General features: G+C 36.5%; 1 protein-coding gene across 1 annotated transcript in view; it reads right to left on the bottom strand.

The window, feature by feature from the left end:
- CEP83 (centrosomal protein 83) overlaps positions 1 to 25,600 on the bottom strand; it is a 117,367-nt gene that overhangs the window by 814 nt on the left and 90,953 nt on the right. Inside the window, exons 11-15 of the mRNA XM_061204249.1 lie at positions 21,509 to 21,584; positions 18,653 to 18,810; positions 16,857 to 16,986; positions 2,906 to 3,009; positions 537 to 726 (exon numbers count right to left, since the gene is read on the bottom strand). Coding sequence (XP_061060232.1) covers positions 537 to 726; positions 2,906 to 3,009; positions 16,857 to 16,986; positions 18,653 to 18,810; positions 21,509 to 21,584 — 658 coding nt within the window. The remainder of the gene's footprint in view (positions 1 to 536; positions 727 to 2,905; positions 3,010 to 16,856; positions 16,987 to 18,652; positions 18,811 to 21,508; positions 21,585 to 25,600) is intronic.

The following is a 25,600-nucleotide window of genomic DNA, read 5'->3' as shown; positions in this document are numbered from 1 at the left end:
TGCTTATTAACAGTTCATCTTCTGAAAATCATCCAATCCATTTGATTCCATCAACATCTCAGGGATCTGATAAAGTAGAACCAACTCAGGTTTTGGAATTACACAGATTTAGGTATGAAACTCAACTCTCACCTAGCTATGACCTTAGTCAAGTCACTTCACCTCTCTGACTCAGCTTCCTCATCTGCAAATTGGGAATACTAATACCTTCCCTCAAAGCATTTTTCATTAGGATTAAATATTGTATGGAAAATACATAGTGCAGTACATTTGCGTAAATGTTGATAGTAATTAGTATTGTATGAGTGACTACAAACTCAACAGTTATTCAAAGACTTATCAGTTAAGCTTCTTCCTTTCAATTGCCCAACAGGAGACTTTACTCCTAGCACCATCACTAAAGGATAGATAGACTCAAATCCACTACGCCTCTCAGCAGATTTTTCTGGTAAAGATTCAGGCTTTTAACTATTTAAACAGGTAAAAACTTATGGAAATATTTATCTAACTTTTTTCCCTAAAATAAATGCTCATACCTGCATATGAGGAGGAAAGGATAGTTCCATGCCTGGAACCACAGTTGGTGACTGAAAGCTAACAGGATTGATGGATGCTGTTGAAGGTATGTTAGGACCCAAAATTAAACTTCGAAATTCATTATGTCTTCTCTGTATATCCTTTAGTCTTTTTTGAAGCCTTGTATATTCTTCAAATGGAACATTTTGTCTTAAAAAGAAAAAGTGTTTCTGTTGTTTAATACAGTTAACATTCTATTGAAGAACAGTATGAGTCACAGAACATAATTTTAATTGGAAGAGAAGGATTTCTAAATTATAAGATTTATCTATATATGATATACACATAAAATTTGGTTTATCTAGAAAGATAAACAGAAACATGATATGACATCTTAATTATATGTGTTATTGTTGGCCCTGCAGGCTATCAACTGATTTTAAAGTTTTATTTGCCAATTAATCAAAGATTAAAAATCTTTTGATACTTTTACTTTCATTTCCACTTTACTCCGCCAACCCATGAATCCTGAAACTAAAAGGAGACTCCTTAAACCAAAAGGGTGCCTTATTTTACTGCAGGAATCAAATAGAAATAAAGAAAATACTAGGTTGAATCTTTTTTTTTAAGGGAAATTTATTTATTTATCTATCTGTCTATTTATTTATGGCTGTGTTGGGTCTTCGTTGCTGCACGTGGGCTTTCTCTAGTTGCGGTGAGTGGGGGCTACTCTTCATTGCAGTACGTGGGCTTCTCACTGCAGTGCATTCTCTTGTTGCAGAGCATGGACTCTAGGGTCGTGGGCTTCAGTAGTTGTGGCTCGTGGGCTCTAGAGCTCAGGCTCAGTAGTTGTGGCACACGGGCTTAGTTGCTCCACAGCATGTGGGATCTTCCTGGACCAGGGCTTGAACCCGTGTCCCCTGCACTGGCAGGCAGATTCTTAAACACTGCGCACCAGGGAAGCCCTAGGTTGAATCTTATGAATGCCATTTTTGTAGGTGAAATATGGTCAAATATAGCAAATTTTATATTGTCCAACTTAATTTTTTTAAATGTACCTAATGACAAAGGTAAAGCTACCCAACTTTAGGGGGAAATGACATGGATTAAAAAAACCACTTTTCAGGCCTTCATAGATCACCACCTTTTTGGACATAAATTTCCTGACGATCAATCACACCAGTAATCAAATATAGTTTCAAAACCATTTGAAGTTCTAGGCGATCTGTGCCATAGCTGCCCAATCTTGAATTGGTAACACCCCCTCCATAACCATTAATTTTGAAATATTAAGTTGAATTTTGTTTTAGAATGAATCTGGTGGCTTCTTACTTTGGAACAGAGAGTATTATAAAGTTGGCATTTATTCCACAGTCTAGAAACCTCTTGGATGTTCTAAAAAAAACACAACCGTTCACATTTTGGTAATAATTATACCCAGAAGACCAGTGCACATTATAAAACATCACTGCTTGCTATACAGGCAATTCCCATTACAGGAAAGTCTGATACTGTCTAAATGCTGAAGACTACTACTAATTACCGGAATTTGAAAAGATTTTATTAACTTGAATCACATGGGTCATACAATGCCACTACCACTAACTTAATATGGTAAATCTTCTCTGATCAAAAATGCTAATGATGCAGATTATTAGCTGTGCTTGGATGTAAATGAAAAACCAGAAGCTACTGCCCAATAATATTTTCCATACCAAAAAATTTAAAAACTGAACTTTGATTCAAAGTTGTGGCCACAATTTTAGAACTCGTAATCACTAAACTGTCTTGTCTCAGCAGCAAGGATTCACACCACTCCTGGCTACCAAAGCCAGTGACTGACCTCTCCTGTCAGTCCCAACTGTAATACAAATGCATGTGTTAAAGACCTTTTGGGGGCTTCCCTGGTGGCGCAGTGGTTGAGAATCTGCCTGCCAATGCAGGGGACATGGGTTCGAGCCCTGGTCCGGGAAGATCCCACGTGCCGCAGAGCAGCTAGGCCTGTGAGCCACAACTACTGAGCGTGTGTGTCTGGAGCCTGTGCTCCGCAACAAGAGAGGCCACGACAGTGAGAGGCCCGCGCATGGCGATGAAGAGTGGCCCCCGCTCGCCGCAACTGGAGAAAGCCCTCGCACAGAAACGAAGACCCAACACAGCCAAAAATGAATAAATAAATAAATAAATTTTTTAAAAAAAAGACCTTTTGGTTTGAAGAAACATTCAATCAGAAAAAGAAATAGCAAAGATAATGAATTAGGAGTCTAATGAATAGTTTTAGAATTCTTTTAAATGTATATTTTAAAAGAAACCCAAGTGCATTATACTCAGAAACAAAGTTGTATAATATCAAAATAGCCACATGGGGTATGTATACATACAAACACATTACCTATTTAACACCTGATTTTCTGTTTCTAATTCTTCTCTCTTTGCCTCCAAGACTTCTACCTTTTCCTGCATTCTCTTCAACTTGTTTTCATGAAGAGATTTTCTCTAGAAAAAGAGAAACAATTAATATGAGCAAGTATGGTAATACATACTCTCCTATTTGAACAAAGCTATATAGTGAATACTTTACTCACCAAAAAAATTTTACTTAGAGATGAGTATTTTCAGGGAATACTAGGAGCAAAGATTAGTAGATATGATGCGTACTAAAAATTTTAAAGATAACAAAACACAGATCTACCTCATATCCTCAACGTGACAAACAGAACTATTACAAATGTCAAACCAGAAAATTGATATCAATAAGGAAATTGTGCAAATAAAAAATCTAGGAAGGGAAGGAGTCAAATTTTACTAATGAGTTTGCCTGTCACCTCATAATCATGACTCTTCATTTTCCCAGAAGATTATCATGGGTTTAAAACAACTATAAATTTAAAATTTAAAAGCATGTTTGCAACTGATAAATTGCTACCAAAGTAGTAAATTAAAGGATCAGACAGATAAGATTGATTATGGATGCATCTCAGTTTGAAAGCACGCCTTTCTAAATATTAAAAAGAAAAAAATTTAAACTTCACAAAGGGAAAATTTTCTAATGTGGAAAAATCTATGTATAATGCAAAAGTAGTAAATGAAAAAAGGTAATACTTTTTCAGTTTTATAAACAGGTTTTTAGTTTTTACAGAAAAACACCTATAAATGTTGACAATCACTTAGTAGCTACAGACCTTTTAGATTTTTGGTTTCTAACTCTTTACCTAAGTATAACAGGCTTACAGAAAAATGCACATAATGTAAATGTAAAGCAAAATGTAAAACCACGAAGCAAATGCTGGTGTTGTTACCTCACAGGTCAAGAGCACTGCCGTACCAAAAGGGCCCCTACCCTTTCCTCCTTTCAATCTCTACCCGCTCTGTCCTCTGAAAAGGTAACCAACTAATTTACCTTCAAAGCTGTAGTTTAGTTTTGCGTATTTTTGAACTTCATACAAATGGAGTCACAGTGCACATTCTTTTACAGATGGCTTTTTTCTTTCACTCAATACTGCGAGATTTATTCATGTTACTGCTTACAGGTGTAGCTCATTCATCGCCTACCCTGGCCCAGGAACCACCCTTCTGTCCTTTATTAGCACAAGTATGTATATATTTACAGGTGACTCAGGACTCTGTCTATTCATTCACCTACCCACATCAAAGAAATCATACACTATATACACTTCTGTTTCTGGATTTTTTGGTTGTTGTTCAACATTTTATCCCTATGGCTAAGCCATGTTATTGCATGTCACAGTTCCTCTCTACTGTTATGCTGTTATCCATTTTACAAACACACTATATTTTATCCCTTCTCCTACTGATAAGAATTTGAATTGTTTTCTACTTTGAAGCTACTATGAATAAAGTTTTATGAACATTCCTGAATATGTTTTTGGTAGATATGTGTCCTCATTTCTCTTTGAGTATATACCCAGGAATGAGTCATACAGTATACATATGTTTTATCTTTAGTAAAAACTGTCAGTTTTCTAAAGTGGTTCTAACTAATTACTAATTACATGCCCACCAGCAATATACGAGAGTTCTAATTGCTCTACATCCTTACCAACACTTGGTGTGGTCCGTCTTTTTAAATTTTAGCTACTCTGGTGGAATAGAATAATATGTCACTTGTAGCTTTAATTTGCATTTTCCTGTTATCTAATGAGGGTGATTACCTTTTCTTATGCATACTGACCATCTGGATATCCTTTTTTTGTGAAGTGCTTGTCTTAGTCTTTTGCCTGTTTAAAAAAAATTTTTTTTTGAGTAATCTGTTTCTTATTTGTAGGAGTTCTTTATATATTCAGAATATGAATCCTTTGTCAGATATTTGTGTTGCAGATTGACCTTCTCTCAGTGTGTGGTAACATTTTTTCCCATAAGAGTGTCATTTTATAAAAAGAAGTCCTTAATTATAATAAAATCCAAATTATCAACCATATCTTTTACAGTTAGTGCTTTTTATGTCCTGTTTAAAAAATCTTATCCCAAGATCTTAAGATTTTCTCCCCAAGTTTTTTTCTAGCAGCTTTATTTTTTTACTTGTCACATTTGGGTCTACAGTTCATTTTTATCTAATTAGGTTGGGTTAATGATAACCAATTGACTCCACATCCTTAAAGGACCATCCTTTCCCTATTGAAAGGCAGTGGTACTTCGTGGTAAGTCAGGTGTTCATATACTATTTCTGTACTGTATTCTGTTCCATTTGTCTGTCTATCCTTATGCCAATACCACACTGTTTTAATGACTGTAGCTTAAAGTAAATCTTGATATCTAGTAGTGTAAGTCCTCCAGCTTTGTTGTTTTTCTTCAAGATTGCCTTGGTTGTTCTAGTCCTTTGTACTTTCATATGAATTTTAGAATCTACTTTGCAATTTCCACAAGGAAAACTAATGAAATTTTGATTAGGATTGCATTCAATCTACAGATCAGTTTGGGAAGAACTGACATCTTAATAATATTGAGTCTTTCAAATCAAGTGTGGTATAGTTTCCCTTTATCTAGGTCTTCTTTAGTTTTTCTTAGCAATATTTGCCTTTTATTAGATTTGTTCCTAAATATTTTATATTTTTTATGCTAATGTAAATGGTATATATTTTATTTTCTAATTGTTGTGTATGTAAAGAAAGAACTGATCATCACAGAAATGCAAGTCAAAACCACAATGAGATATCACCTTACAACTGTCAGAATGGCTATTCTCAAAAAGACAAGAAACAAGTGTTGGTGAGACTGTGGAGAAAAGGGAACCCTCATGCACTGTCGGTGGGAATGTAAATTTATGCAGCCACTATGGAAAATAACACAAAGGTTCCTCAAAAAATTAAAAATAGAACTACCAGCAATTCCACTTCTGGGTATTTAGTGAAAAAAACCAAAAACACTAACTTGAAAAGGCACATGCACCCCCATGTTCATTGCAGCAGTATTTACAACAGCCAAGACATGAAGCAACCTAAGTGTCCATCAATGGATAAATTGATAAAGAAGATGTGATACACACACTGGAATATTATTCAGCCATAAAAGAGAAGAAAATCTTGCCATTCGTGACAACATGGATGGACCTTAAGGGCATTTTGCTAAATGAAATAAACCAGACTGAGAAAGAAAAAATACCACATAATCTCACTTACATGTGGAATCTTTTAAAAATAAAATAAAATAAGCTCAAAGATACAGAGAACAGACTGGCAGTTGCCAGAGGCAGGGGCTGGGGGATGGGTGAAATGGGTAAAGGAGGTCAAAAGGTACAAACTTCCAGTTATAAAATAAATAAGTCCTGTGGATGTAAAGTACAGCATGGTGACTATAGTTAATGATACTGCATTGCATATTTGAAAGTTACTGAGCGATATCTTAAAAGTTCTCATTACAAGAAAAAAGATTCTGTAGCTATGTATGGTGATGGATGTTAACTAGACTTATTGTGGTAATCATTTTGCAATATATATATAAATAGCAAATTTTCTCTATGGAAGGTTTTAAATTAAGGAGTCCATTTCCTTAATGGATACAGGACTATTTAGATTTCCTAATTCTTCTTATATTAGTTTTGTTGAGATGTTCAAGGAATTTGTTCATTTCATCAAAATTGCATAATTAACACAGTTGTTCTTATAATAGTCTTTTTGTTTTAATATCTATAAGATGTATAGTGATACCCCTTTTTCATTCATTATATTGTCCATTTGTGTTTATTCATCTACCTACCCTACCTACTTTATGAGGAGTTTGGGGAGAAGCCATTTTATCAATCTTTTCAGATTGATCAGCTCTTGCCAAGTTAAATTTTCTCTATTGTATAATCTCTGCTTCACTGATTTCTGCTCATGCTTTGAGGAGGCAGATGAGGATGCTGTTAAATCTATACACAGAGTTCATAATCCAGTTATTGTGTTTCTTAGTTCTAAACCTGCCATTTTAAAAAATGTTTTCTAGTTTTCTGGTCAATTCTCAAGCATTTCTTTTATTTCTGAGCATATACAACATGGTAATTTTAAATTCTGTATCTGATAACTCCATTACCTGGATCCCCTATGGGGGGTTTCTTTATACTGATTGTTACTTCTCTTGATTTTCAATGTTATTTCCTCATGCAGCTATTTTTAAAATTATTATTAATAGAAATTTGTTAAAATTGATGAACCAATAATGATACATTATTATCAACTAAAGTCCACAGTTTACATTGTCACTCTTTGTGTTGTTCAGTTCTATGGTTTTGTCAAATGCATACTGTCCTGTATGCACTACTGCAGTTATCATACAGAAGAGTTTCACTGCCCTAAAAATTCCCTGTGCTCTACCTATTCATCCCTACTTCCTACCCCACAAACTGGCAATCACTGGTTTTTTTTCTGTCTCCATAGTTTTGCCTTTTCCAGAATGTCATATATTTGAAATCTTACAGTATAAAGTCTTTTCGGACTGGCTTTTTTCATTTAGCAATATGCATTTAAGGTTCTTCCATGTCTTTGCATGGCTTAATAGCTCATTTCTTTTTGTCACTGGATAATATTCTCTTGTATGGATATAGCAAAGTTTTTTAACCTTCACCTACTGAAGGACATATTGCTTGCTTCCAAGTTTTGGCAATAATGAATAAAGCTGCTACAAACGTTTGTGTGCAGTTTTTTTGTGTGTGTGAACATACATTTTCAACTCATCTGAATAAATGCCTAGGAGCATGACTGCTGGACTGTATGGCCAGACTATGTTTTAACTTTGTAAGAAACTGCCGCAAGTGTCTTCCAAAATGGCTGTACCATTTTACAATCCCACCAGCAATAAATGAAAGTTTCTATTGTTCCATATCCTTACCAGCATTTGGTTCTGTCAGTGTTCTGGATTTTAGCCATTCTAATGGATGTGCAGTAGTATCTCTGTTTATTTTTTATTTAGAGCTAGACATTACATTTTAAAAACTGAGGAAATAACTGAAGCCTACAATGCTAGTTTCCCTTAAAGCAGATTTACATTTGTTTCTTGCAGGCAGCTAGGAAAACTAACAACAGGGGTTAATTTAATCTAATTATAAGGACAGATTATCTGAAGCTGTGCTTCAATACTTGCAAGGGCCAGGCTATTTGCAGTTAGTTCACTCTTAGTCCAAGGGCATACCCCTTCATGGTCTCAACCCACAGCACTAGTAGACTCAGACCTGAGACCCTCTCTCTGGCAGATTCTGAACTCCAATTTTTGGTCCCCAAGCCCTACGAGGTTGTCAAAAGTTTTGCTTCACTTCTCAGCCTCTCAGTTGTCTCTTCTAGAACTGGCAGCTTCCTCTAAGGGAAAAGCAGCCCCAAATGCTGAGCTCACCTCTCCAGGTTTCCCATCTCTGCAGGATCCTGGCCTCTTAATTCTTCACTGCCCTTCATGGAGATATTTTTAAAAATATTTTGTCTGATTCTTCTAGTTCTCATGTGGAGAGCTGATCCACATATTTCCTAGTCTGTCATTATCAAAAGCATATGCTCCTTTTAGGTATTTTAGTTCAACTAACAGCAGACATTTTAAAGATGGAAATGCTTAACACTTCATTATTATATGATTATATAAACCTGCAATCTTAAAATCTAGTTCTGTTTCTCCATTTGTACTGCTCATTTAAATTGTAGTAAAATACGAATTTTTTCACTCTCATCTTCAAATCTTAAGCATGTCTCACACACACACACACAGAGTGCACACTTAATTGGGCCCTATATTAACCATAGTTAATACAAAATACAGGGATTTCTGAAGGGAATTCCAGTCATAAAATACAAAATCTTGAGAAAAGGGTTTTTTAGAAAGGATAAGAAATGAATTAAGAAGAATCTGTAATTCTATGGGAATGTGGATTCCCCTGATGTTTCTCCAGCAGGGGAATTGATGGGTGAAAGCATTGTTTTGAAAAGATTAATATGGTATCAGTGTATAGGATGGACTCTGAAGTCTGCCTCTTAAGAGGCAAATCTGGAGATAAGCTTCCTGAAGACAGGGTTCAGGACAATGTTGTCCTCATCCTCATCACTGTAAAAACAACCAACCATTTACTGAGCACTACTCTTTGCCAGGAACTGAGTTAGAATGCAGCAAAAGAAGTGGATAGCTGGTTGACTAGTAGACCCAATGAATGCCTTAGACCCTAACATAATCATTTCTTTGCAGCACCCTCATTATCTTGACCCAAGCCTCCTTCTTCTTCTAACACTCACACACACACACACACACCCCCATGCTGACCAGTCTCACCTTAAATTAACCAGCACTAACTTCAAATGGGCCCCCTATTGGTACCTGGAAATCCTACTAATTTCCCTAATCCAATCACTCTCCCAAACTCTTACATGCTTTCACAACTTCTTGTCTCTTCTCAAATCTGTTAGACCTCCACTCTTCACAGTCTGAGCTGGTGACCCAGATTCTTTTTTGCATTGAGAAAATAGCAGCAACCAGTAGATAACTTCCACTACATCCATGAATTTATCAGAAACTTACAATCATACATTTTGTCTTCTTTCCAGGTACGATAGATACATTGTGTTTCTATCCCTTCCCTCTCTGAATTGAATCTAATGCCCTTCTGCCTACTAAAAGATATCATCCCTTCATTTGCCCCCTCCTTCTCCTGCATCATCAATTTTCCCCTTGCTACTGAATCATCCTATAATTTCTCCCTTCTTAAAAGAAGCTTTTGCTCTCACAATGCTAGCTATTACCCCAGTTCTCTGTTCTTCACAACAAAATTCCTTCGACAAACTAGATTCCATTTCAATCAGACGTGCGTACCTACTACTCCACAGAAACAACTCTTGACAAAGCCACCAACAATTACCACATAGTCAAATGGATTCTTAGTCTTCATCTTACTATTTTATCATCTTACCACTGTGAAATAAAATTCATATTTATGGCAAGACAAGAAAAATTTAAACCTAAAAATTCTTCTCTGCGCTTTGGCCTCCCCTCTCCCCTCACTGTGCCTTGTGTATCTGCATTATGCATTGACCAAACCTCCCCCATCAGCAGGAATACCTGCTCAACCATAAACAGCAACATTCTCCTAGCATCAACAAGACAATGCCTTAAAAGAGAACATTCCTTCTTGATTATAAAGGGTCACATGACCCACCACAATGGCACTAAAATCTGGGTTTTGTAAACTGTCAATAATAGGTCATTTAATGTACAGCCCTCTGTCTCAAAAAACTTATATAAACTGTATCTTGACTTCTAACGGGCGGAACAGTTCTCAGAGCTTTCTGAGATGCTCTTCTTGGGTTTTAACCCTCAAATTTGTCTTGAATAAAATTTTCCAATTCTTTCTTAGGTCGCCTGATTAATTTTTCGTCGACACTATAATGTCATTTGACACAGCTAATCCTTCTTGAAGCATTTTTCTTCATTTGGCATCTAGTACTTTCTTGGTTCTTTTCCTATCATATTGGCCACTCCTTCTCAGTCTCCTCCTTAACTTCCCAACTTCTAAAGTTTGGAATTCCTCAAAACTCAATCCTCAAACCTGTTCTTTTCTGTCTTCCTTCACTTTCTAGGTGACCTCATTTAATCCCATTGCTTTCAATACCATTTACATGCTGATAAGTCCCAAATCTTTATCTCTAGCCTAGTCCTCTTCCCTGAAGCCCTGATTCATGTATTCACCAGAATGCTTAGTATCTCCACTTGGAAGTCTAACGGGTATCTCAAAGAGTTAATGTGTCCAAAAGAGGCATCTTTATTTTATCCCTAAACCTGTTCCTTCCAAGGTCTTTCCCATGTCAGTAAACAGCAATTCTACTTTAACCACGTGCTCAAGCCCAACATCTTAGTCATCTTTGATTTATCTCTTTAATACCCTATAACCATTGTAAGTTCTACCTTTAAAAATATATACAGAATCTGACCACCAGTCTACTACTAGTTCTCTACATCTCTCATCTGAACTTCCGAAAAGTGGTCTTCCTGAGTCCTGTTTGCCCCTCTACACAACAGCCAGAGATTCTCCTGAAAATGTAATTCAGATTATAGCATTTCTCAATTCAAAACTCTCCAGTGTGTTCCTATCTCATTCAGAATAAAAACCAAAAAAAGCCCCTACATCACCTAGCCTCCTACTACTTCTCTCCATTCCAGCTACCCATGTCTCCCTCCTTGTATTCCTTCAACATACCAAGCAGACTCCTGCCTCTCTCTTTTACTTTCTATTCCCTCTGAAACATTCTTCCCCTACATACATTCTCCCCCTTCTTTCCTCGAGGTCTCTGCTCAAATGTTACTTTATCAGAGGCTTCTCTGATCACCTATATAAAACAATGCCCTCTATCCCCCTTAGTTTTCCTCTTAGCACACATCTCCACCTGACATTTGTTTCTTTACTCCGTGTCTCCCATCCACTACAACATAAGCTCCTCAGTGCAGAGTCTTTATTTCTGTATCTCTGTGAATAAAACAGTACCTGGTATAATACATAGTAGGTTCTCAATAAATCTGTTGAGTAAACTGACTAAACGAATATAGAGAAACCTCGTAGTGAAGAGAGTCTGAGCTAGGATGTTGCAATAAGAATAAAAAGAAATGAGGTGGGGAAAATGTGAGATACATTATAAAGGAAGAATTCACAGGCTCTAGTGACTATACTGGGTAGAACAGTGTCTCCCAAATATTTATGTTTACTCAGAATCTCAGAATGTGGCTATGATATAAGAAGAAATATATTTGGTCTTTGCCCTGGGCTTCTGGCACAGAGCTCCTAAAACCCATGGAATTTCCTGAGTCATAGGAGCATCTTTTGCTATTCATAACCAGCCCTTTTCAATCATACCTGAGTTAATACTAATGAGTTAACTTAGGGTGGGACCCCTAGGTAATCTCAAAATAGAGCTAGTCACTGGAAAGACCAAGTGGTAAGAAGGTAGGAACTTGCAGCACTATTCCCACCTCCCACCTCCCACTCTCCACCCTCCACTTCTGGGAGTGGCGGTACTGGAGATTGATATCTATTAAAAACTCTTGAACAAGGATACCTGGAAAGCTTCCAGGATAGTGAATACATTGATTTGCTAGAAGGGTGGCACTCCCAGAGAGGGCACCCCTCCCCCTCCATACCTTGCCCTATACATCTCTTCTATTTGGCTGTTCCTGAGTTGTATCCTTTCTAATCAACCAGTAAATACAAGTAAAATGTTTTCCTGAGTTCTATGAACCTAGGTGGGGGGTGTTATGGGAACCCCAATTTATAGTCATTGGTCAGCAGTGCAGATGGCTAAGGACCTGACACCTGACATGGGGTTAGTCTTGAGGCTGAACCCTTTAATTTGTGGAATCTGATGTAGTGTCAGAATTTAATTGAATTACTGGCACCCAGTTGGTGTCCAGAGAATTAGATAATTGGTTCTTGGTGTTGGAAAACACTCCAGAGTGACCTTATCTGAAAAAAGGGTAAAGTTAAGATGAGGTTATACTGGATTAGGGTGGGCCCTAAATCCAATATTGACTTGTGCCCTTATAAAAAGGGAGAAATCTAGATATAAAGACAGACACACACACCATGTGGAGAGAGAGGCACAGATTGAAGTGATGTGTCTGCAAGCCAAGGAACACCAAGGATTGCTAGCAACCACACAAGCTAGGAGAGAGGCATGGAACAGATCCTTCCCCAGAGCCTTTGGAGGGAGCATGGCCCTATCAGCACCTTGATTTTGGACTTCTAACTTCCAGAACTGCGAGATTATAAATTTCTGTTGTTTTAAGCCACACAGTTTGTAGTAATTTGTTATAGCAGCCCTAGGAAACGAATACAGTGACTGACTGTATTTGGGGAAAGGGAGCCCTTAGGATGAATCAAAGGTTTGAAGACTAAGTAATTGGAAGAATGATATTCTACTGAAAGAAATGAAAGTCCAGAGGAGAAAGTGGCTGTAAGAAATGATTGTAATTTTGATTTTATCAGTCCAATACAATCATAGGTTTGTCAAATGGATGCCTTAGTGTTACACACATTACAACACAAAAGAGTTAAAGAAAAATCCAAAGAATACTGATGCAAGAATCAAAGCTGAAATTTTCCTTTTATCACCTTTTAGCCAAATTCAATGAACTCTCTTCAATAATCACGACCATTTACCTTTGATTCCTTTCTTTTCCTGTGGCTTCTATAACACCATACTATAGCTTCTACCTCTATGACCATTCCTCTACTAAATCCAGCTCCTCTTTCCAAGTCAACTTAGTTCTTAGCCCTTTTATTCTTCAGCAGTTCTCAAAATCTCAAGTGTCTAATTATACATCCCTAAGCTGAATTACTGATCTCCATGCTTTACATTCCATTATTTCTGGTTATCTACATGATATCTTCACTTAGCAGTCTAGGACAGGACTTCCCTAGTGGTCCAGTGGTTAGGACTCTGTGCTTCCACTGCAGGGGGCATGGGTTCAATCCCTGGTCAGGGAAGTTCCACATGCTGCACAGTGCAGCCAAAAAAAAAAAAAAAGAGTCTAGGACATGTCTACATGGATGCACTGCCATCAGTTCATACCTGACGTGTGTTTAGTCAAATGTATCTTCTCTTTCTACTCAACTGACACATGGTCTTTATTCCATCATGACAACTCCTCTATATCCTCTCATAGCTAAAATACTTCATATTTTTCTCTTTCTTCTTATTTAGCACTATATTCTGTTAATTTTTTCCTTTGGAATACTTCTAGGAGTCATCCTTCACCTTCATTCTATATTGCAAGCCCAAATTCCAGACTTCTTACCTCATTTTAAGATGATTATAAATAGCTTCCTGACTAGTCTCCCTGTCTTAAGGCTTTCTTCTCCCTAGCACAGTAGTTCTCAAACTTTAGTGTCCACACAGATCACATGGAAGTGACTAATAGATTCTTTAGGTACTGCATGTTATTTTATTTCTCCAATTAGATTATACGGTCATCAAGGGCAGGAATTAATCATGGCTTCTATTTTCCCCTCGGTGTATAACATAATGCCAGGCCACACAACATATTCAATAGATATTTTATAACTTCAAGACTATGGTTCATTTCTTTCTCAAAACCGTTCAAAACATCTAACCAAGAATTATTTCAGAGATATACCTTAGAATAAAAATAACAAGTTATCATTTCAAGTGCCTCAAAAGGAAAAGCACAACTCATTGTCCTCATACCAAGAGATCTCTCTTCATACTCACATTTCAACAGTGTGTGGGGAAAAACATACAGAGAAGTCATCAATTACAGAAGGGCATTCCAACTCAAGATACCCGGTCCAACTTTTCCAAACAAATCAACACAGCAAAATATCATTACACAAAGACTCTACCTAAAAACACTTACCAGAAATGACATAATCTCTGTGCTTAGGAGGTTGGAGCTGTAAATGAAGCCATCTTACCTAGCTTGGGGAAAAAAAAATAAAGCTGCTACTCTCCAGTTGTAAGAACCTCTCACAGGAAAGTAACTCTAAAGGACTATGATTTCTGCCCTAGAGTTAATATTTTGTGACTTAATTTGTCTTACTACACAAGAAAGTTATGATCTTTGTCATCTAAGAAACTTAAAAGTCTGTTGCAATTTTACGAATCATATTTATGTAATCTTATAGCCAACATTTTCATACAGAAGCATTATATTTAACTTGAATGGGAAAAGGGTTTGAGTTTAAAAAATTAATTTTATAGTGATCATTCTGCCACAGGAAATAAGACTCATGTGGATTATGGTTATAATGAAGAGAAAAGCAGTAAAGTATCTCGAATCAAAGAAAGGGGGAAATTAAAAGAGTAACAGTGCAGAAAAAGCACAGGATTAAGAATAGAAAAATGTAGATTTTAGTCACAGCGTTCCTAACTAGTCAATGATCTTGGCTCCCTACCACTTCAGTTTCCAAATCTGTAAAAACTATCTGAATGCTAAGATCCCCCAGCCCTAAAATTATACATACTTATATACTTTCTACAGTATTTCTATGTCACATGTACTATCTGCTTTTCCACTTTAATTGAGGTAAAGTTGTAAGCCTATAGGGCAGTGTTCCACATGATGGGACAGCTCTGGGTCATAATTTTTACTGAATTGAGTTTAACAATTTCCTGCAACTTAAAATCATTATCCACAGATCACATTTTTAAAAGTAAAATAGGTGTTTACTATATTCACCCCCATCATTTGGTAGTTATTTCAGTAGGAAAAACATTCATCCTAGGTCAATACTGATGAAAGGTTACTTCGCATGTTTCTTAAAATATCACCTCCTCCCCTCTTTCTGGTATACCTATGATTAGTTAATAATCTCTCTCACCATTGGATGTCACTTTTGCTCCAAAAGAAGTCAACCCAACCTAGCCTCAATAATTAGAATCTGATCTCTAAGACACTTATCTCTAAAACCTCAACATAAAAGTTTTTCTGTAAAAGATAAAATCAGCTCTTATAATTTCTTATGATTTCTAGCTAATCTGGCATCAGATGCTTTTAGGCTTCAAACAGTACAAGGAAGCATAAGTAGGATTTCGGAGATCATCCCAAGCCATGAAATAACTTCACTAAAATCCCATCAATACCCATACACTGCTCAGTACTTACATGGACAGAAAGAAAGAGAAGTGATACACACAGGGGAAAAAAAACAATCAAACAACAACATAAGTATTTATATTTGAGTATAAAACACTGGGATCCTATATAGTTAAGTGCTGTTTTCTAATCTCAATGTTATACTACTTTTAGCATAATGGAAAGAGAAAAGCAACATTCATAAACCAAGAAAGTGGGGAAGTAATGACTTTTAGGCTTCTCATGTTGTCACTCCAACTATCAGGATGAATTTGGCAGTTATATCTAATAATGTAAACAGGTAACTAAAAACTGTGTCCTTGATTTCCAAATTCAGAATATGTAAATGATATACAGTTCTCTTCTCTTATGCAAATATGAACAGCTAACCTTACCAATAAACATACAGATATTAAGACACTGGTGTGCCTATGTCTAGAGGTACGAATTCCTCTCATTTCAGACCTTCTCACTTCCCCACAACCAATGCCACTACTAAAGGAACTTATCAAATGGAGACATATCCAAATCATTTGTGGGATTTTTTTTTAAATACTTCCTTCCCCTTCCCCCAACACACATGCGCCAATCTTGCTAAAAATAACTGCTGAATCGCTGCCATGGAGAGCCATGGTTACTGATGGGGCTATGCTACATTCCTTGCGTTTGTTGAGTAGAAAAAAAGTTGTAAACCACTGACTCAGATGAATCATCTGGTTACATTAGTTCCATGATGCCCTGGATTAGTTCCAAGAAAACAAAGTTTTTAGGTTCTGGAGAAAATATGCCTGCAAAGATGAAACTTTAAAAAGATCATGGCTGTGGGAACTATCATGGCTGTTTCAGAAGCCAGGGGAGTCCTAGTTCCTTCTGCTGGGGCAATGAGATACTTGCTTCTATATTCCTGAGTTGGAAACAAAAAAGTATTGTAACCACAAAAACAATGTTACAAGTATTAGTTAAGCACAGTTGAAACAGGCCTAATCACCCTGTAATTTAAGTGCAGAATGAGTTAAATGAGACTTGTATGGGCTGGTCTAGAAACTTTATCAATGAAAACCACTGTCTCTGTGGAAAAATGCATACTCTGAAAAACTGACCTGTACACAACATTTAGAAATAAACCTGTTGAGCAGTTTGCATTTTCCCAATTTATCTTTACAAGGTGACAGCAAAATGTCATGTTTAAATATCAAACTGAACATACCAGTGAAGTCTCAGTTTTAATAATACATTTTATTCTCCTAAAATAGTTATGCTTTCACTCTATAGAAATCACTTTAATGAGAACCACTTGCCTTTTTTTGGGCAATTGCAGCTCGCTGCAATTTCTCCTTAGCTTGATTATACTTTTCTTCTCTGTCAGTGATACGTTCATGAAGCCTATGCTTTTCTTCCAACCACTGTATTTGCTTCTCTTCCAATGCCCTGTCAGAAGAACGTATGCAAAACATGAGATGTTAACTCTTAGAAGAGATATTACCACAAGTATAATCAAACTCACTACCTACTTCACCCACAGCCTTCATAATCCAACACAGGCATTCTTGCATGGCCACGTATCTCCTATCACCACCATTACTGAGTATTTCCTGTGAGCCAGCCACTGGGCTTAGAACAGTACGTGTACTACATCATTTATTCTTCACAGTAACCCCTGAGTTAGGTATGTCTATCATTTCCATTTTATAGCTGAGGAAACTGAGGCTTAGAGCTGTTAACTAACTTGCTTAAAGACTTATACCTAGTTAACGGAGGGGGGGGTGGTGGCAGGACAAACAACTGATAATCAGCTTTAAACCATGATACCACCAAGCTATTAAAAACTGGGCCTAATAAAGATGGTTAAAAATCAACCTTGGTATCAAGTCTTAATGTGGTATGTTTCCTGGCTAGAGTAAAATTCATATAAATGGTATTTTATAGTAACATCATAACAACTTACATCTTTAAAGCTCTTCTGTATACTTTATGATTTTTAGTATCATCACTATGGGCAGTAGAAATGAGATATACAAACCCTGAGGAGTCAGATTCCATGAGTAAGGTCAAACAGATTTTAAGTATCTTAGCTGGGATCAAAATCACATTCTATTGACCCCAAGTCCAGCTATTTTCTGCTATATAATCCTATGAATAACATTCAGAAACCAATGATAAGTTAGTTACATTTGCTAGCTATACTATGATTGGAATTCTTAAGCACATTTCAAATCACTTGAGGATCCCAAGATACAAATTCCTATTATTTTGCAAAATATAAGCAAAATAATTTGGATCCTGTGGAATGTCACAACACATTATGGACAGTTATCTTGCTTACTTCCTTTTCTTGAAATTCAACCACATATATGAGTCCATGGACAAGCCTTAAAATATTAAATAATAGAAAAATAAGGAAAAAATTTTATGTGGCAAGGTAGCCTTCAGAAGAAAAACTGTGAAAAGAATAATGTTTCATAGATTCAAAAACTTATAATAATGACATGTTATAATAACAAAGCAAATACAAAATAGTAGTTTTCTACCATATATAAACAACATTTTCCAGGGAATATAAGATCTTGGTCACCAAAATCATCTCCCTACCAGTTTACTAGACTGTCTACTACTAAGAGATTTCAAAATCAAAAAATATAAACAAGTAAATGAGCTTTTCAAAGGGAAAATCCAAAAGATTATAACTGTAATTCTAAGAAGTAAGCTGTACACATCAAAAATTTTGTTTCTGTTCTCTGGCATTCAGAAGAATTTAGATATTTGAAGTAAGAAATGTATTGATTTACTCAATGAATACAGAAGTGTTTCTTTGAAGGTTTTCATAATACTGTGGTCAGGCAGAATTTTAAAAGGTCTTCTTCCCTAGATGTCTATTTTCTTTTCTTTTTTTTTTTAAAGCAATCCAAGAGTCCATAAAGCTCATCTCTAGAAACAGAAAATACATTACCTAAGACCACTGTACACTGTCAATGGGGTATTTGTAACTAGTTCCCAAAATACATTCAACACTGGAATCATCATTAAAAGAACTATATATAATATAGCAGAAAGAAGAAACAGTTTGTACATAAAAAAAAAAAAGAGCAAACTCTACTTTTCAACTTCTAGTTGCGCTTTTTCAGCTTGGCTTCTTAAATTTCGGCATTCCTGTTTTAACCTCTCCACCATTTCCTTCAGTGTTTGGTTTGAATTCAGCAACTCATTCTCTGACTGTGCAAGTGAGGTCACTTGGATCTGCAAACTACTGATTTGCTTAAAAGAGAAGAAAGAAGAGAAACATAAGGCCACTAAACAAATGCAATAGAATATGAGAGACACAGAGGACACTAAGCATCTTCCCTCACAAATGCCACACCCAACTGATGTGCCCTTCAGGACACCCTGAAATGAAATTATAAAAAGCACCAGCATTAGAGAAATGCAAATCAAAACTACAATGCGATATCATCTCACACCGGTCAGAATGGCCATCATCAAAAAATCTACAAACAATAAATGCTGGAGAGAGTGTGGAGAAAAGGGAACCCTCATACAGTGTTGGTGGGAATGTAAATTGATACAGCTACTATGGAGAACAGTATGGAGGTTCCTTAAAAAACTAAAAATAGAACTACCATACGACCCAGCAATCCCACTACTGGGCATATACCCTGAGAAAACCATAATTCAAAAAGAGTCATGTACCACAATGTTCATTGCAGCACTATTTACAATAGCCAGGACATGGAAGCAACCTAAGTGTCCATCGACAGATGAGTGGATAAAGAAGATGTGGCACATATATACAATGGAATATTCCTCAGACATAAAAAGAAAGGAAACTGAGTTATTTGTAGTGAGGTGGATGGACCTAGAGTCTGTCATACAGAGTGAAGTAAGTCAGAAAGAGAAAAACAAATACCGTATGCTAACACATATATATGGAATCTAAAAGAAAAAAAAAAATGGTCATGAAGAACCTAGGGGCAAGACGGGAATAAAGACGCAGACCTACTAGAGAATGGACTTGAGGACACGGGGAGGGGGAAGGGTAAGCTGGGACGAAGTGAGAGAGTGGCATGGACATATATGCACTACCAAATGTGAAATAGATAGCTAGTGGGAAGCAGTCGCATAGCACAAGGAGGTCAGCCTGGTGCTCTGTGACCAGCTAGAAGGGTGGGATAGGGAGGGGGGGAGGGAGATGCAAGAGGAAGGAGATATGGGGACATATGTATATTTATAAATGATTCATTTTGTTATAAAGCAGAAACTAACACACCATTGTAAAGCAATTATACTCCAATAAAAACGTTAAAAAAAAAAAAGGCAGCAGCATTAGGATCATATCTTAATATAAGCAGAGACCATCAAGAACCCTATTCCTCAATCTGCCACTACGTCCTCTCTCTTCTTCCCCAAATAAGCAGGCCAGAAGAGGTACCAGAAATGGGGAGAAGTGTCATTAGAAGGAGAGCAGGGAGGTGAGCAAAGAGAATCCAAATATTAGAGTCTCCTAGCCTCCGAGGAAAGAACAGATTTTAAAAGGTAAGCTGGGAAAGCTGCTAAGAAAATCCATTCTCCCACTCCCACAACCTTGTGATTAGCACCCCTTCCAAGGGTTCTGCTCTCTGAATAGTCAGGAATCATAAATGCAGGAAGGATCATTCTCACATTGTTTTTGAGTAGTTTTTAAGCATTTTATACAGTGTTGGGCAGAAGAAAGATGCTCTGAGAAACCTAATGAATGGTAGGGATTCCTTGGCCTCTAGAACCATTTATCACACTGTGAAATGTCACTCAGGCTTCTTCTCCATCCCAGTTTACCTTTATCTGGGAGTACTTTTTCTCATGAAAAGTAGCTAATTATCTAGTTACAGATTAACAGGCTAGGAGATTCACATTGCTCTTAAGTCTTATCCAAATAATTCATTTGGGACATATTTATACCTAATTCTTGCAAAAGCCATTTTACCAATTAATAAACAAGTATTCATTTTTCTTTCACTTTCTTCTACCTCTCTAAGCCATTCTCTTGAGAGAAGTTTGGAGGCAGAGAGTCAAGTGACTTCAGATCAAAAGAATCCATTACAAGACCCAAGAGCCAAAAGAAACCAGATTCTTTATGCAATAAATGGGAAATAATTCCATTACTTCCTGATGGTAGCAAAGCCACATACAGAACTGTATAGGTCCAAAGAGCAACTGTCAGAAGAATAAAGTAAAAAGGTATGTCTCATTTCTATTTTAGAATGAATTTCTCCATGAAGAACTATTCAGTATTTTTAACTGGAGCTGTAAATATAAAACCTGTATTACAGCTGGCTGAACAAGCAACTTTCAAAGAGCTTAATACTTCTCCATATCTACAGGATGACAGAAAGCCCAATGCCAATGAAACTAGATAACTTCTCTCAGAGTATCACACATTATGCCCTCCTACTTGAGACTTAGAAACCATAACTATACATGCAAAGCAATGCCAGCTAGCATGCAAGCATAAATCCTAAAAATGGAATTTTCACTCCTCATAATTTGTTTTGCCCATATAAATCTTTCCTGAACTCAAACAACTTTAATTAAAATATAAATTTCCTTCCATAAATACAACTCTTAGATTTCATAGGGATATAATAAAAAATAGCTCATGGAATAAGAAATGCAAAGTTACAAGTCAATCACACAAGTAATTCAAAATACTGCCCTTTAAACTATAATTTAAAAAAAAATCATCATGAGCCACAGCATATAAATATCTTAAGAAAAACAAAAGAAAAACAAAAGAAGCTTACTAAACAAGAGCTTAAAGACGTCTAAACACTTTATCTTTACATATCAACCTCATCAATTCATTATCAATTGGAGTGATATTTTCAGAATATTTATATATAAAATTCCAATAAAGATTCAAAAACACAGATTTAAAGAAGCACTTAAAAAAATAAAAGCAAAATGTTTGCTAAAATAATACCTGTTTCAGGTCAGAATTTTCATTTTTTTCTTTCTCTGCATTTTCAATATTCACAATTTGTTGTTGAAGTTTTAACCTAAAAATCACAACCCAACAAAAGACATTATTAAAAATCCACAGTTCATATATTTCACTGAATTAGACAATCATATTATTGAGTGCCCATATTGGCACAAGGCACTGTGCTATATAAAGTGGTAGATTCAAAGGCAAAGATTTTGACTTCAGGCAACTAAGCTGTGTCCACATATAATTAAAATGTAACAAATTTCTGCTTCTGCTATGGAAAAATCTACAAACTATGGGCATAGAGAAGATGAGAAATCAAGTCTATCTAGAAGGATGAGAGATTACTACATGGAGATAAAACTCTGGTGGGTAGGATCTTGACAAACACAGGGAACAGCCTGAACAAACGGCTTTGGTGGAGGAGTGCCTAGTGGGTCAGTAAGGCAGGAGAAAGGAGTCCAGTTTAGGAGAAGCCATCTTATAGCCATACAGTATTTCACAATTTACAAAATGCTTTCAGATATACTGCTACCTCACCTTCACTCTACTGGGTTATAGAGCTCCTAAATGTATCCTAAATGCCTACCATGATGTCTATAGTATAACAGGCATTTAATTAAGGTTGGCCAATTGTAGTAATTTCTCATAATAGTTGTATGGAAGTAAGCAGAGTCATCTTTATAATTCCAGATAATACAGAAAAAGAGGTTGAGGCTTAGCAAAGTTAGGCCCAAATCACACAGCTACCAAGTAGCCAAATCAAGATGAGACCCAGGTCTTCTCACACCCAAGTAAGTATCTCTGTCTCCCACTTCATTATGCCGTAATTATACTGATTTTAAATTCAGAATTTAAAAGAAAACTATCTAGTACAGACACCATACTGTATTCTATAAAATATATTATGAGTTTTCATCCCTGAGATGAATGCACACTTACACAATTTGTGTCCTTTTCAAAAGGAATGATACATTCTCAGCCAAAACCTTAAAACACAGCATATCCCTGGTGACCAAGGGACTAACTAACCTCATGAGAAAGACTATACACTAATTAGCTTTGACAGGATAAGCCCTCAACCCTCCCTTTTAAAAATCCTTCATTTACCTCAAATATAATTTGTTTGGCACGTACTAGTTATAGTTTAGCATTACTAGCATGCCTTTTCAACCCAATTAGAAATGTTTCTTGGGAAGACAATATTCTCAAAGGCCTAGGGCTGTGCTTTAAACACTAATACCCTGAGAAAACCATAATTCAAAAAGAGACATGCACCACAATGTTCATTGCAGCACTATTTATAATAGCCAGGACATGGAACCAACCTAAATGACCACTGACAGATGAACGGATAAAGAAGACGTGGCACATATACACAATGGAATATTACTCAGCCATAAAAAGAAATGAAATTGAGTTATTTGTAGTGAGGGATGGATCTAGAGTCTGTCACACAGAGCGAAGTCAGAAAGAGAAAAACAAATACGGTATGCTAATGCATATATATGGAATCTAAAAAAAAAAAGGTACTGATGAACCTAGTTGTGGGGCAGGAATAAAGAGGCAGACATAGAGAACAGACTTGATGACATGGGGTGGGAGGGCAAAGCTGGGGCGAAGTGAGAGTAACATCGACATATATACAGTACCGAATGCAAAATAGTTGGCTGGTGGGAAACAGCAGCATAGCACAGGGAGATCGGCTCGGTGCTTTGCGATGACCTACAGGGGTTGGACAGGGAGGATGGGAGGGAGGCTCAAGAGGGAGGGGATATGGGGACATGTGTATGCATATGGCTGATTCGCTTTGTTGTGCAAAAGAAACTAACACGGTATTGTGAAGCAATTATACTCCAATAAAGATCTATTAAAAAAAAAATTCAGTAAGTATCTGTTGATGGACTGAATGAACCAACCCAAATCCTGGATCAGACATTTAAATGCACAAGGTGGTCAGACAATATGATATGGAAGAAACCATAAAATACACTGCTCCTGAGATATTTACATACAAACGCCAGAAACAATGGACCTAAAGGAAGAGGGCCAGTCTTGCTCTTCCTGTGCTCCTTTGACTGTACCAGTCATTCTCTTATTCCGTAATTCTAGCTATACTATTACTCCCTCAAACTTTCTGTGCATTTCTCCCTTAAATGTTTAAGGTTGTTATTAACTTGGAGCTTTTAGGTTACCGAGTTAATAAAGGTTTCTTTCTACAAAACCATGGAGATGAAAATAGGGGAGAAAACACCACGGGTCCTAGCTCCGGTCCAGAGTTAGAAAAGTTAGGCCCCAAGTATATCTTAGCTCCGGTCGAGATTTTGGATACTCATGATAAATCAACAAGAAACAAGACCGAGTTATGAAAGCATTAGCGGCCTGAATACTTTCTAAATAATTATGTAGATATGAAGAGAAACAAAAATGCCCTACCTATAAAAACTGAAGCCAAAGAAACCAATGGTAAAGAGTATCTGACTATCATTAAACATGAAAGGAGTAAGTACACCATTTTGGTAGACTATAAGAGATGATCTACAAAATTTTCTTCAGTTCACTTTGCTGAAGCAGTGCTGGGTTAGAATTCATAATTGATAGGAGATTTTTGATTTTTTTAAAGAAGAAAATTAGTCCATGATTTAAGATCATTACATTTAGGATTCTAAGGGATAATTACATTTTACAAATAAAAAGTAACCTTAAAAGGGATGATCAGGGTTTAGGAATAAATTCAGTGGTCTTAAATTTCAGTAACAAAAGTGTTCAAAACAGGTAGATATTATTTCACAAAGTGCTGAAGGTTTAGGAATATAGTATCTCTTTTGATTAGAAGATTTTGAATAGTCAAGGAGTGTCACAAGTCAAAAGAAAATAAGTCTTAAAAGTACAAAGTACAGAGGAAGGTGCAATTAATTTTCATTAGAGGATCAGTAAAGGCTACACAAGAGAAATACAATTTGAACTGGACCTTAAAGGCAAAATAAGAGTCTGAGGCAGAGAAATTAAAGGTAGAGGTAAAGAAGAGGATAACTGCTGAAGCAAGACTGGAGGAAATAAAGGGGGTGGGATTAAAAGCACTTTTACTTTGGAAGTGAAGGGAGAAAAGAATCTTAATTAAAACAGAAAGGGAGGAGAGGATGGATGAAGATGTAGAAATTCTCAAATAGTGGGAAGTTGAAAGAATTCATATCCAGGAGCCTTTGCTCAGGTACAAGTGAAAGCACAGAACAGTGGACATAGTTTCCAAGCTGAACGGCGGCAAGGGAAGCAGGCTAAGAGACTGGAAGAATTTTTTTTTAAAGTACAAGAACTACCAGTTTCATTATCTTCAGTGAGAATGGAGTGGAAAAGAGAAAAAAAATGTACGTCTTTGAAATGATTGGCTCTAAGAGATGACAAGGTCCAAAATATGGCTAAGCGAAGGGGCTTAGAATAAAGATGAAGAATGCCAGAATGAAGATAAAATGAACAAAAGGCTAAGGTGTTGGATGAGTCAACAATATCAATATTATAGTCAATTAGAATGATGGCAAAGGATAGAAAATAGAAAAAACTTGAAACGGAAGTCAAGGTCCTCAGTGACTGTTGGGGAATATCCTGTAGGTTAGTAATTGGTGGAGAAGAAGACAGGGGTAAGATGAATGCAAGGAATACCAAAGGAAAAGTCATTTTAACCAAAGTTAGTCAAACAATGGTCTGGAATCAAGAGTGTGGTTCACAAACACTGATTTTTCTTCTTGGTCCCTAGGTTGCAGGAGAGGGGAGGGAGGAATAATTTCCACTTAAAAAGGCTGCCAGGCAATATACCATCAGGACAAAGTATCAGTGAGGGGGGTGATTTAAAAACTGTGGAGATGTACAAAATTTATAGGTAATGGAACAGATTTCAGAGGCTACAGCAAAAATTGTTAAAAGGACAGCTTTAATGGGTTGCTGATGGGGAGAAATCAAAAGGTGAAGGGTAAGTTGGGGAATGAAAAACTATGAGATCAAGTACTTTATATTTTAAAAGTAATTATGGAAACAATGGAAGTATATTTGGTAGGCAAACTGGAGGGCCAAGGTACAAGAGTATGCAGCTGG

Source organism: Eubalaena glacialis, chromosome 11, assembly GCF_028564815.1.
Source record: "Eubalaena glacialis isolate mEubGla1 chromosome 11, mEubGla1.1.hap2.+ XY, whole genome shotgun sequence".
NCBI classification, from domain to species: Eukaryota; Metazoa; Chordata; class Mammalia; order Artiodactyla; family Balaenidae; genus Eubalaena; species Eubalaena glacialis.
Note: the sequence above shows the minus strand (reverse complement) of the source record. Positions and strands in the feature narration are given on the sequence as shown.